Source organism: Urocitellus parryii, chromosome 9, assembly GCF_045843805.1.
Source record: "Urocitellus parryii isolate mUroPar1 chromosome 9, mUroPar1.hap1, whole genome shotgun sequence".
In the NCBI taxonomy this organism is placed as follows: domain Eukaryota; kingdom Metazoa; phylum Chordata; class Mammalia; order Rodentia; family Sciuridae; genus Urocitellus; species Urocitellus parryii.
This window is the reverse complement of record NC_135539.1, coordinates 37,178,857-37,192,306: the sequence shown is the minus strand read 5'-3', so window position 1 is coordinate 37,192,306 and position 13,450 is coordinate 37,178,857. Positions and strand designations below refer to the sequence as shown.

Here is a 13,450-nt window from a genome sequence, read left to right as displayed (position 1 = left end):
GGGCTGACTCCACCGACCCCTAAATGGGCTCTGGGGACTCTGGGTGGTCCTCATAGCCCCCAAACCACAGAGAAATGCTCCCTGGGTCCCTAGAGCCCTCCTGGAGTACCTAGAAGGTTACGAGCAGCCTGGGAGGTGACCAAAGAGCAGGGGAGGAGGAGCAGCGGCACTGGGAGCCATGTCATTCCATGGTCATGCAGCAGGGACAGGTGGTGGGATGGGAGAGTGGGTGGCATCCCAGACCCCAGAAGAAGCCCAAGCAGGCGCCTGTACTGCTGCCGGGAACAGCAGGGGAAGCTCGCATGCTTGTCTGCATACACGGTGTGCACCAGGGTCACACCACGGGCCAAGCTCTGCTCTCAAGTCCAGGTGCACAAAGGGGCCTTGGTAGATGCTTCCCTCACTGTGAGGTGACAGGAGGGGCTGGGGCCAATCGTAGCTGGTGGCAGAGTCCCCAAAGGCTGGGTGGCTGGGCTTGGGGGTGGGCAGGGGATGCCTGGACTGGGGCTCACTGCCCACTGTAAGACCGGCAGAACGGGGGGCCAGCAGTTGAGGTCTCTGGCTGGACTGTGCCACCCACAGCTGGTCCTGGAGCAGTGGAGCCCAAGGCCAGTGTTGGGGGAGGGTGGTGGTGAGAGAAGGGCAGGAGGCATGGAGGCGCAGGCGGGTGGCCGTGCGGGTGGGGGACAGGGTGGTCAGTACCTGTCACTCAGAGGGCACAGCTACCACAGCGTTCGGGCACTGTCCATGGGCTTAAACTGCCAGCCCGCGTGGCTGCCAGAGTCCAGGGCAGCCAGATAGCGCTAGGAGGGCCCAGGGTGGGAGGGTGCAGGAGAGAGAGAGAGAGGGGGTATCCTCAACGCCAGGGCGCAGCTGGCCTGGAGCAGGCTGTGGGGCCAGTGGGGCCAGGTGAGGACAGCTAAGCGGAACGTAAGAGGCCAGCAGCTGGGGACGGCCTCTGGGCTTACAGCCCCTGGTCCAGGTCCTGGGCAACCCAGGGCCCTGCTGTGCTATGGGACTACAGGACAACAGGGACTCCTGACAGGTGAGCGTTTCTGAAAACAGTGGCCTTCAGCCTCTCCAGCCCTGGTCGCACAGCTCATCCCCTCCAGGAAGGCCTGGGCCCCCAGCCTCTCCATCAGCTCCTTTCCTCTGGCACCAAATCACCCTGTCCTTTTGTGCCCATGTTTCACTTCCATGATCAGAAGAAACACCAGGCCCAGACTAGGACAGCCCGGGGTCAAGACTGCTGAACACCAGGAGAGGAAGGAAGGAGAGGAAGCAAGGCTGGGCCCGAGAAAGGGACAGTAGCCCTGCTGGTCCTGGGGCACCAGGACCAGGGCAGTGCAGCTCAGGGAACACAGTTGGGTCACACCTTGCTATATGCCTGCCTTCCCCAAGAGAGAGCCAGGAGCTGACCTGCTGGGCTGCTGGCCCCTGAGGGCCACCCGGACTGTGAGGCACTTCATGGCGGGTAGGAGCTGATGGGCCCACCCAGTCCCATCCACTGGAGGGGTCCCAGCTGGGAAGAACCCCAAGGCCCCCAGCACTAAAGGCTCACAGCTGCCCCCAGAGCCCATGCTGCCCATGAGAACCACACCAGAGCACCAAGGCCAAGGTCCCCCCACCCTGCCCTGAGACTTACTGAGGGCGGTGGGGACTCGCGCCCAATGAGGGGGGTGTTCTCACAGCGGGGGTTCTGGAAATTGGCATTCTGGCTCCTGAGGGGTGAGGAGAGAGAGGCTATGAGTGGCCACTGGTCACAGTGGTCCTAGGTCCAGGCCTGTGCACACTCGATTCTGTCCGGCCTGACTTCCATGATGACTTCCACAGGGGTGGGCACCTCTGTCCTTGCTGAGGCGCTGTAACCCAGACAATGATAGGCTCAGGGGGCCCACTGTGCCCTCCTGCCTCCACAGCCCAGCCAGAGCCCGCCTCCCATCAGGCTGCCTGCCCACCATGAAGACAGTCCCTTGGCCTAGAATCGGACCCTCCACCTGACTATGTGACCTTCTCATGGCCCCTTGACCAGGTTTACCTGTGGGCAGGAGGCACTCAGTGTCAGGCTGCTCCACCTGAAGCCCAGGGCACCCACCCTGCTGTAACCCTTTCCTGCAGCTGTCCCCACCACCCTCCCCTTTCTTGCCAGCAAGTCCCAAGATGGATCCACTCTCCAAGCTGCAGCTGATGTGCCCGCCACCCCATGGACTCAAGCAGCATGTGCCTCAGAGTCTGCCTGACCTGCCTGGGCTGGCCCCACCCCGCCCCCCGCACTCACATGTACTCAGTGACCGGGGCGTTGCTGACGGTATGGGCGGCAGCCGGGATGCTGGTCTCACTGCCATAGCTGCTGCCACAGCTGTACAAACTGGGCATGTGCACACGGTAGAGGCTGTCATGTGCTTGCCGTGGCCCTGGGGCGGCCTCCTCCTCCCCATCCTCATCGGGACCTCTGCGGGAAGGGACACCCAGCACAGGCTCAGGCCCAGCAGGAGGGAACTGCCACCAGACCTGTGGGGGCTGGATCTGGTGCAGACATCTGTGTCCAATCCTGACTATGCCACATACATTCTGCTGACCCTGAGGCCTCTTAACTGGCTCTGAGCCTCAGCTTTGTTCTTTGTTGGTGTTAAAAGACCTGGTCACGTGAGTGCCAGGCCCTGCTGCACAGCCCATAAAGGGCTGCCTGCTTATTAAAAGAAGGTGCAGGGCCCCGTGGGGGAAGCTGGGTAGGGGAGCTACTGGATGGTGAGCAGTTCAGGGTGGGACAGTGGAGCTTCTGTTGAGTGGTGTCCACCAGCTATGCCCCGCGGGTGGGGCCCAACCAATGCTCACCTGACCCTCCAGGGTGTCCTCTTACAACTCCCTTTTTATGCTTAGGGATGCTGAGGCCCAGGGTGGTTAGGTGACTTGTCACATGACAAGCAAGGATCTGCATCCAGCCATGGGGTTCCAGGGTTGTTCTCCTGGCCACTCCACTACAGCTACAAACTTTATTATCACAGCCACCTTCATTCATCACTGTCCCCATCATTACCACCACCACATCACCATCACCATCACCCCACCAGCACCACCAAACATCACCATCACCACCACAACCATTACCACCTCCATCACCACCACCACCACCATCATCACAACCACCATTACCACCTTCATCATCATTACCACCATCACTACCACCACCACCACCATCACCACCACCACCATCATCATCACTACAACCATCTTCATCACCACCTCTATCACCATCACCATCACAAGGGGAAACAACAGAAATCCAGGCAAATGGCAGAAATCTGAGCTGAGCCATCAAAGCTGGGCTGTCAAGCAGCAGCCACTGCCCCAATGGGAGGGACCAGAAGGTTTGGGGATGGACTGAGGGGCCTCAGCAAGGGAAGGAGCCCAGAACTCTCACACCCCAGTCAAGCCAGTTCAGGTCACCAGGACACCCACTTCAAAAGACACAGCAGCCCTGCAAGAGCTGCCTTCCATCCTAGTCACCCAGCACAAGGCCACAGCCACCTGGACTACCCCGTGTAGAAGCTGACCACAAAGCTGGCCCCTCCATCCACAGCTCTGCACACTGCACCTGGGGGCTTGGATAGGACGTTCTGAGGCCAGCGTTCAGCGTGCTGGGTGTAGAAGAAGCCCGAGGGGCCAAGAGACCCTAGTGCTCCTCCCTGCCCGCTCAGGATGTCCAGGCTGGGAGCTCCTCTAGACTCAGTTCTTCGGTGACACGGGGATGTTCACCTGGGAGCTGGAGGCCTTGGAGAGGCCAGAGGCCTAGGGTGTGGTGAGGCGAGGAGGCATTTGTTCCTCACCTCTGGGGACGGGGAGCTGGGGGTCCAGAGGGCTTGTTCCTAAAGAGTCCTGTGTGGCCTGAGCCAAGCTCCAGGACCTCCCTGAGCCCTCACCTCTTCTGCTGCCAGGTGTGTGGCACGCTGCAGACGATGGAGCTGAACATGAGGGCTGTGACAAACGAGAAGAGGGCCAGGTAGATGAGGCCCTCGACGCCGTCGTAGCAGAAGCCCGTCAGCGCCTGCACATAGTCCTGGGATGGCAGGGACCAGACGAAGACAGAGACGGCATGAGACAGAGAAGCTGCCTGAAGCCCAGACTACCCACAAGTCCCTCTTCCCCAGGGCCACCCCCACCTCTCCCCAGCAGCACCCACCCGCTGCAGCACCCCTCCCCCACCAGCTGCCTACACCCAATCCCAGGGACCACCTCACCAGATGCAGGCTGCGGCAGTCCACCAGGGCAGTGAGGTGCTGCAGGTTCACCTCTGTGCCATTTAGCACCTCCTGGATGCGGAGCAGGGGGTCCTGGGGAAAGTCACCACGGAAGGTCAACAGTAAGCCAGCCATGCCTCTCCCAAAGCCCCCAGGTCAACCTCCACCCCATAACCTGCCATGGAGACCATGCTTGAAGCTGTGGCCTTGGTGAAGGTCCTGAGGACCCTGGGGCCTTCAGAAATGTTGAAACTGGCCGGCTGCAGTGGTGCACACCTGTAATCCTAGTGACTTGGGAGGCTGAGCCAGGAGAATCACAAGTTGAGGCCAGCCTCAGCAAATTAGCCAGGCCCTAAGCAACTTAGTAAGACCCCGTCTCAAAACAAAACATTAAAAGGGCTGGGGATGTGGCTCATTGGTAAAATGCTCCTGGGTTCAGTCCCTAGTACCAAAAAAAGGTGAGGGCTGGTATAGCTCAGTTGGTAGAGTGCTTGTCTCGCATGCGCAAGGCCCTGGGTTCAATCCCCAGCGCCATCCCCCCAAAAATAAATAAATAAAAACGAATGGTGAAACTGGAGTCTGGAGCTGTGTTCCAGACTGTGACCCACAGACACCTGTCCAATGTGGTCAGCACGACATGAAGACAGGACTCCCTTACTGCTGGGAAAACAACAAACCACGGCATGTTACTACTGACTGGGGCTCGGCTCTGCTTTTAAAAATCCCATTTGAGGAATAATGGAACGCGAGGGAAGATCCTCAAGATCTATTAAATGAGAAAACAGTAAACAAATGTCTCTGTATGGAGCAGGCCTGACTCTGGCACATCTGCACCCGCAGGTCTCTGTACAGAGACCCATCCTCACACAGGAGAAGGGAGCACTCATGGCTGGCCTGGGCTCCCCAGCACACGGGTGCTGCCTCCTCTGACAGGTCTCTGGATGCTCTATGATCCTGAAATGGGTTCAGGAAAATAGAACCTACTGTTATGGGCTGAGCCGTGTCCCCTGATGTCCTGGGCTAAAGTCCTGACCCCTAGCACCTCAGAATGTGATCGTACTTGGAAAAGGGCCTTCAGAGAGGGGATCAAGGTGAAACAAGGCCACTGGGGTGGCCCTAGTCCGGTACACCTGGTTTCTTGATGTGAAGAGATCAGGACACAGATACACACAGTGACAACCCGGAGAGGACACAGGGAGGAGCAGCAGCTGCAAGCTGTGGAGGGCGACCTCAGGAGAGCTGGCCCTTGGAAGGCCCTGCTCACACCCTACCTAGGACTTCCAGACTCCAGGACTCAGCAACATGTCTGCCGTTCCAATCACCCATCTGTGGGGCTGTGACGGTGGCCCCAGCAGATTGATGTGCTCCATGAGCAAAGCACCAAAAGGATTCTCTGCCACATTAAGTGTGGGATCAAGAAGGTAAGGTGTGTGCACGTGAGTGGGTGTGCCCACGTTCACGATGATTTACTTTTTGAGTGTGTGAGCTTTCTTAGAGAAGGGTCCATTGCTCCCACTGGGAACCCACAGACAACACTTTTCCTTCCTGTCCCCAGTTGCTAAGGAGGCACCTAAAGGGGTAGGGATCCCCATGGGGAGTCCAGACACTTCTGGGAAGATTTGGGATTTTGTCAGGAGTTGAGCAACATAAATTTAATACACAAATGCTCAGGGCCCAGAATGCTAAAGGAAAAAGCAACAATCCCCTCAGATTCTAGAATGTTGTCCCCAAATGGTCATACTTTCTTTCTTCATGTTTCCATCACCACCCTCCCCCTAGTTTCTTTCTTTCTTTCTTTTTTTTTTTTTTTTTGTGGTACTCAGGATGGAACTAGGGCCTTGTGCATGGTCACGGTGGGTAAGTGCTCTCTCACTGAGCTACATTCCTTGTCTTCCATTTCTTTATTTCCTTTTTGGGATTGAACCCAGGGAACAGTTTACAACATCCCCACACTTTATATTTTTTATTGAGACAAGGTCTCACTAAGTTGTTGAGGCTGGCCTCAACCTTGGGATTCTCCTGAATCCCAATCTCAATCTCCTGAGTTACTGAGATTTCAGAAGCGTGACACAGCACTTGACCCCTCACTTTTTTTTGGGTTACCGGCGACTGAACCCAGGGGTGCTTAACCACTAGGTTAGCCCTTTTTCTATTTTATTTAGAGAAAGAGTCTCACTGAGCTGCTTAGGGCCTCACTAAGTTGCTGAGGCTGGCTTTGAACTTGAGATCTTCCTGTGTCAGCCTCCCTAGCTGGTGGGATTACAGGTGTGCACCACTGTGCCTGACTGACCCCTTACCTTTGATACAAAGAGTTTGCATTACTGTTTTTGATGATGTATCTTTTTTTTTTTAAGTTGTCGATAGACCTTTATTTATTTATTTATTTATTTATTTATTTATTTATTTATTTATTTCTATGTAGTGCTGAGAATCAAACCCAGTGCCTCACACGTGCCAGGCAAATGCACTACCGCTGAGCCCCAGCCCCAACTGGGTTTGCATTACTTTTAAAATTAAAAATATATATATATATTTTAAAAACCTACTAAAAATCCCCCAGGAAAAAGGATCAAAGGGGAAAGGGAGGGGAGGAATAAAGGAAACTTTGCAGGACAAAGAGGGACAACAGGCCCCAGCCCCTCACCTTGGTGGCCGGGTGCTCCCGTGGGACATTTCTCAGAAGCTCAGACACAACATCTTGCATCTCCACCAGTGCCTTGTGGCTGCCTGACAGCTTCTGCTCAACAGAAAGGCACAACTCTAGTGGCAGGCACCCACCTTCCTTCCTGCCCCTCCCACCCAGGGCAGCCTGTGGGCTCCCAGATGGGCAGCTACGCTGGCTCTGCCCTGCAGGCTGCAGGGCACCCCTGATCCACCCAGCTGCCTAGACACCCAGGGACAACACAGACCCTGAGATGGTGATAGGGGCCCCAGGCCCTCCAGAGGGCACAGGAGGACATCCTCAATGCAGACAGTTTTTAGCACCCAAGGGTGGTGTGATCTGGGTACAATGACAGGCATCAGGTGAAGGGTTTGGTGAGGGGTGCTTTGAGCCTTTAATTCCACAACCAGGATTCCTTTTCAGGTGTCACCCTACAGAGGTATCCCAGGCTCCTCCCACACCTGCCTGAAAGGGAGCAGTCAACTTTGCCTCAGTCCACAAGGGTGGTCAAGGGCAACCCAAGGATTATAAGCAGACCCAGGATACGGTGGCACTGAGCAGGTCACCACAACCTTCTGCCTGGGGCACCAGGGTAACAGTCCCAGTGGTGCTAATGCCACTCCCTCAGCTGCTCCACCCAGCGCCTGTGGTGCCAGCGCCTGCTCAGCCCCTCCCACACAGGCTTCCACCTCCCAGGGCCAGCCAGGGCTCTCACCTGCTGGAAAGGGTTGGTGGCACGGGGTGAGCAGGCCAGGTAGTACTGCAGGATGTCTGCGGAGAGAGGATGCAGTGGGCTGAGGAAGTGGCCATCCATGCAGCTATGTCTATGCAAGTGCATGTGTGTCTGCAACACAGCTGTGTGTGTGCATGTGCATGTATGTGTGCATGCAAATACCTGCTTGCGTGCTTACACACATGTATCTGCACATGTGTACATAGCATGTGTGTGAGAAAGCTCTGTGGTCTCCAGGGAGATCAGGGCTGGGGTTAAGCCTTCTACTGGAAGCGGGGTCCCTATAGTGTGCGGCCTTGCTCTGAAGCAGTGACAGTAGGTGGGCTAAGGTCTTGCCACACCAGCACCTTCCCTTGGCCTGGGGGGGTCTATGCTCCCATCAAACCTCCAGGAGCCCAGGGGCCATCAGAGCAGGTGTAGGCTCCTTGGTTTCTCTCCCCAAACCCAGCTCATCAGGACGTCCTGCCAGCCCTGCCTTCCAAGCACCCTCATCCCTGTCCTGGGCCCCACCTGCTCAAGCCACTGCCATTTCCTGTCTGCAGGAGTCCCACAGCCTCCCCCAGCCCTCATGTCTTCCCAGCAGCCTGAAGAATTTAAAAGGATGTTCGATCACAGCTCAAAGCTCTCCCATTCCCCCACCCAATGGCTTCCCCTGAGAATAAAGCCTCGGCCTCTTCACCTGGCTCTGCTCAGCCTGCCCAGGGACAGGCTCTGAGGCAGCCGCAGACTCACCCCCACTCAGCACCGAGTACTCCTCCACCATCTTGGTCACGTAGGTGTCAGGGTCTACACAGAAGTCACTGGAGCCCTGGGTGGGTGTGGGCAATGAAGGAGGGTGACCAAGCTGGGCCTCAAGGGAGAGCTGTCCCACCCTGGGCTCTTAGGGGCAAAGTGGAGTGTGACTAATGGGGCGTAAAGTGCCCTGTGTCCACGGGCAGGACCCTGCAACCCAGTGCAAGGTGAAAAGGGAGAAGAGTGTGGCTGCTTTCCCCTCCCCTCCCCCACACCTAGGCCCAGCAGACAGGGATACTGGTCCCCTGGCCACTCACCACAGACACGGCCAGCTCCAAGCCCAGCGCACCCCAGCTGATGACCAGGGCCAGTACCCCCAACAGGCAGACCCTTGGGGTAAAGAGAGCCGGTCAGCAGCCTTCAGGCTACAGGGTAGGGGACATGCCACTTGCTGGGCTGCTGACTGGAGAGCTAGGTTCCAGGGCACACCTGGAGTCTGACCCACAAAGAGCTGCCCACCACCTGAGCAGACCCTCCTCCTGGCTTAGCTCTAAGACTTGATGGCTCCCTGGGCCTTGCCCTTCTTGTCCCCCAAGTCCCCCTGCTAGGGCCATCTACCTGGAAGACAAGCCTCTGCTACTTTCATGCTGCTCTGCAGTCCACTGTCCACTCCCTGAGGGCTGTGGAGCCCCAACCCCACCAGGTGCAGCCTGCCCCATGCCAGGTGGGGCCTAACCGGCCTCTGCTGCCAGCTACACACAAGCCTGTGTGCTGGCTGTCAGCTGTCCTTCCTCAAGGGCCCAAGCATCCCTCCTCCCTCAGACCTCTGCTTTGACATTCTGTCTCTCAGGGCTTCTTGGATACAATGTGCACTGAAGGCTGCCTGGCCACCTGCCGGGCTTTACGCTTCTCGGGGCACTGTCACCACTGACGTTCGGCATGTTCTATGAATTCATCCCGCAAGGCCTGTGCGCACCAGGGCGGGGGCTGCAGTGTTTTCTGAAGTCTCCTAGTACCAGGCTCAAGTAGGAGCCAGGATGGGCTTGTAACTGTTCAGAGAGGGACAGGGACAGCATCTCGCAGTCACCCTTTGGGTAAGCTGTCACTCTGTCCTTCAGAAGAGACAGAGGTCCGGCACTGACCTAGCCAAGGATGGCAGGCGGCCTGGTGAGTGGGCTGCTTCAACACCTGAGGGTGGAGGGAGCAGGCACCGCACTCCCCGGCTCCTGCTCCTGGTCTCCTGGGATCCCTTAGCACTTGGGCCCAGGCAGGTGGCTCCCAGGGTCTCCCTGCCACAGGTACCCCATGGACACACTGTCCCAAGCAGGAACACAGCAAGCCACCAAAATTGGGCTGGGGGAGTAGCCTAGGATGCTAGTCACAGGGACATCTCAGAGCAGGCCTCTCTGGGAGAAGACCACTTCAGGCGGGCCAGCGATGAGGGCCTCGTGAGTACCACTGGAGACTGATGAAGAGACAGTACCTCGAGGGCCTCAGTTGCCCCTCCATCCTGCCAGCCCGCAGGAGGCCCACCTCCCACCCAGACTCACCCAACCAGGATGCCCTTGGAGCTGCGAATGAGGCCCACCAACACCAGGAGGCAGATGATGACATCGAGCAGCAGCAGGCCCAGGTAGCCCAGCCACCTGCGGGCACACATGGGTGTGGGCTAGGCACATAGAGGGGACAAGGGAGGGGGGACAGCAGGGACAGAACAAGGCAAGCAGCCTGGTACCCACAGGCAGTCCTAGGATACAGGGACCAGGGTCAGGGCCTGTCCACTTGGGGGATTCCTATCATTGCCAGTGACCTCCAGCTGCCCTGACCCCCAAAGTAAGGCCTTAAGTATTAGGTACTAAGAACAAGGTGCAGAAGAGGGTGATGATTGAGCCAGGTGTACTGGGCAGGCAGGAAAGAGGATGTGGCCATACCTGTACCAGTCATAGAGATCCACCTGCTCAGCCAGCACCTCCAGAGACACGCCTGGGTTCCTCCAAAAGGGGATGGCGGCAGTGTAGCCCAGCAGTGTCTCCAGCAGGCCCTGTAGCCGCTGGACAGCCCGCAGGGGCTCTGGCTTCCCGGCCAGCTGCCGCTCCAGGCTCTGCAGGCTGGGCTCTGCCGTGCGGTTCAGGGCCGCTGCCGTGTCCCACACCTGCCACCAGGATGGCCAGAGCTGAGGCCAGGTGCAGGCCCCTGGTTCCCCAGGGCCTCAGCTGCCCCTCCATCCCACCAGCCCACCGGCATGCACAGAACCAGTGGACAGCCCACAGACACCTTCCCAGCCCACTCACGCGGTCCTGGACCCCCATCACTGTGCGGTTGGCGTGACGGAGCGAGTAGGTGGCCCGATGGACACCGTCGCTGGTCTCCCCGTTGCCGTAGAATCCCACTGCGATGCCCGCGCTGGAGAGGGCAGGGACATGAGCACGCAGCCCCCTGCCCCCCTGGACAGTCCCTGCGCGACCCTGCCCAGCTCACCTGCAGACCAGCGTGGCGATGATGACGCACCAGGCCGTGCAGCAGCAGTCGGCATCCAGGTGCTCGTCGCTCTTGCGCCGCCGGCAGCACAGCCAGAAGGAGTAGAAGAGCAGGAAGAGGAGGTCCAGCGCCAGGCAGGCCAGGGCCGTGGCCCCCAGCAGCAGCAGTGCCTGTGGGAGGGAGGAAGCTCGCTGGAGGGTGGCCCGGCAGACTCCCACTTAACCCTCCCCCTGCCCTGGGTGGAGGTGAGGCCTGTCCCCAACTTCTAGGTGAGGAATGGTGGCTCCCAACACCTAAGGGACTCCCACAGGCAGCCGGCCCCCTGCAATCAGGACTTGACCCCACTTGGAGGGACCAGGCGGATCTACTGGAGGCTTCTAGGCCCTGTGCCCTCCTGTGGCGGACTTGCCAGCTTCCTGGGCCCCAATCTAGGGAGGATTCCAGACTAAGCCTAGAAAAGAGGCTCTGAGTGGGGTGTAGCCAGAGACGGTGGTGACAAAGAGCCACCTAGTGGGCGGATGGGGCCAGCACCATCACTGATTGGTCACGTGGCCCAGGAGGCCCCTCCAGCTCCCTGAGTTGGTTTTCTTTTCTGTAAAAGGGGTGATGGCCCCTCCCCTGAGGAGTGGATGAAATGTGCAGAGAAATCCTGGCAGCCATGGGGCCAGACAGCACAGGCCCCACAGGCCCCCGGGCTGCAAGAACTGCCTCCATCCAAGTCACCAGACAGTCTGTTCCTGGGACAGGGTTTGTGCCCTCCCACCAGGTCTGCGACTCCTCAGTCCTAGGAGGGACCTGGGGTGGGTGGGAAGGTGGCACAGCTGCCTCCCATAGCCATCGCCTCCCTGTGCCCTCACCTGGGCAGGGACAGGCATTTTGCCATCCGGAGTCCCCGCTCCCAGTGCTGTTTTAGGAACTGTTAGGAAAATGGGGGCCTGCTGAGCTGAGCTTGGCCCTGCTCACAATGAGGCTTTGAAGGGTGAGCACGTACGGGGCTGAGGGGCCACCCTCCCTGGTGCTCTCAGGAGCTGCACTCAGGACTGGGCAGGGGGCACTGGAGTCTCAAGCACTGAATGAGATGGGCTGGCAGCACACTCTCCATGGCCACCACACCAGTGTGTCCTGTGGACCCCACCTATACCAGTGGCGTACAGTGCCCCCACCTAACACCTGGCTCTAGGAATGCCACCGGTGCTGCCTCCCTGGGCCTCAGGACACCAGGGCCTGCCTGTCCCCAGGCCTGGGTCTTCAGAGGAAGTAGTCTATGAGTGCAGCAGAGACATTTCCTGAGCACTCACTGGAGGGAAGGAGGGTAATGGGCACAGCCAGAGCGGTTTGTGGTCGGGGCAGGCGCCAGGCCCTGCTCCCCTGGACACTGTACTCTTCAGTTTGCCTGGCCACGTGCTTTCAGCAGTAAGGATGTTTCAGAGAGGTAGAGAGAGAGAGAGGACCAGGACCAGAGTCCTCTCTGTTCAAATGCAGCCCCTTCTGGTCACAAGACGGGACCTCTACACACTTCCTGTGCCAGGGTGGGGTGGCAGCCAAAACCTGGCCGCACCTCGTGTGGGGGTCAAGAACTGAGGCTCAAGCACCTGACTCAGGGAGGCGTCCACTAACAGCTGTCAGCGTGGGGTGACCACCAGTTATCTCTTCCTGCAGAGAAACACCCTCCCTCCCCACATCTGATCATTTTGGCAACTGTAGCCTCCCTGGGGCCTGAGCCTACCCCCTGCCCAGCTCCCCTTGGGACAAGAGGCTCAGCCTGGAGGGCACTGGGACTGCTGGATGAGCAGCCCTGGCGCCTAGTGGGCTGTTTTCTAGGAGACAGTTGCCAGGCAGCAGGAGGATGGCACTCCCTGCTCTCCCAGAAGCCAGCTGGTTCCCATACCTGGCTGTAGACCTGCTCACCTTCTACCTGGCCAGAGGGACACTGACCAAGGGCTGCACAACCAGCCATTGCAGGCCGAGAACCAAACCCCTGCTGGAGTCCAATGCCATACTGGTGCCCTGGAGGCTGATGTACCTTTGGAGACTGGGCCTCCGCCTGTGACACACCATAGGGGAACCCTCAGGGGAAGACCAGGGTTCTTCCATGAGGCTGTAGTCACAGGCCACAGCCCTTCCTCCTCCATTGCCCTGTGCCCCGTGGCCACCCTGTGTGGAGTAATGTGAGTGCTGCAAGGTGTTGGAGGGGGACACTTCCTGGTTCTTGGCCCAGTGCTCAGTGGCCCCCACTGCTGCTCATTACCCCTACACCAGCAGGCTTGGGGGGAGAGATGAGCAAGTCCAAGGACTTGATGCCAGAGCCACCTCATCAACACAGGGATCCCACAAGACCCAGGGTGCTCACGTCAGAAGGGTCTCTAAAGCTCAGGAGGGCTGGCCTAGGATCATACACGGGGTGGAGTCAGGCCCCAGTAGGCGTCCCTGGTGGAAATTAAGCACCTGTCCAAGGACCAGAGACCAGTCTCAAGAAGCCCAATATTAACTGTCCCTTACCCCAGCACCACCTTGCCACCCAGTGGGCCAGTAACCATGAGGTGCTTGAACAGCAATGTCACCTGGGATCCCTGAATCTGCCCTCATCTGCATGCAGTGGGCACAGAC

General features: G+C 58.5%; 1 protein-coding gene across 1 annotated transcript in view; it reads right to left on the bottom strand.

Annotated features, from left to right (window-relative positions):
* The window catches only part of Ttyh3 (tweety family member 3), a 28,462-nt gene that overhangs the window by 3,781 nt on the left and 11,231 nt on the right, over positions 1–13,450 (bottom strand). Inside the window, exons 2-13 of the mRNA XM_026405714.2 lie at positions 10,844–11,013; positions 10,657–10,768; positions 10,297–10,517; positions 9,916–10,011; positions 8,683–8,755; positions 8,366–8,441; positions 7,616–7,671; positions 6,883–6,975; positions 4,239–4,331; positions 3,921–4,057; positions 2,279–2,452; positions 1,646–1,721 (exon numbers count right to left, since the gene is read on the bottom strand). Coding sequence (XP_026261499.1) covers positions 1,646–1,721; positions 2,279–2,452; positions 3,921–4,057; positions 4,239–4,331; positions 6,883–6,975; positions 7,616–7,671; positions 8,366–8,441; positions 8,683–8,755; positions 9,916–10,011; positions 10,297–10,517; positions 10,657–10,768; positions 10,844–11,013 — 1,377 coding nt within the window. The remainder of the gene's footprint in view (positions 1–1,645; positions 1,722–2,278; positions 2,453–3,920; positions 4,058–4,238; positions 4,332–6,882; positions 6,976–7,615; positions 7,672–8,365; positions 8,442–8,682; positions 8,756–9,915; positions 10,012–10,296; positions 10,518–10,656; positions 10,769–10,843; positions 11,014–13,450) is intronic.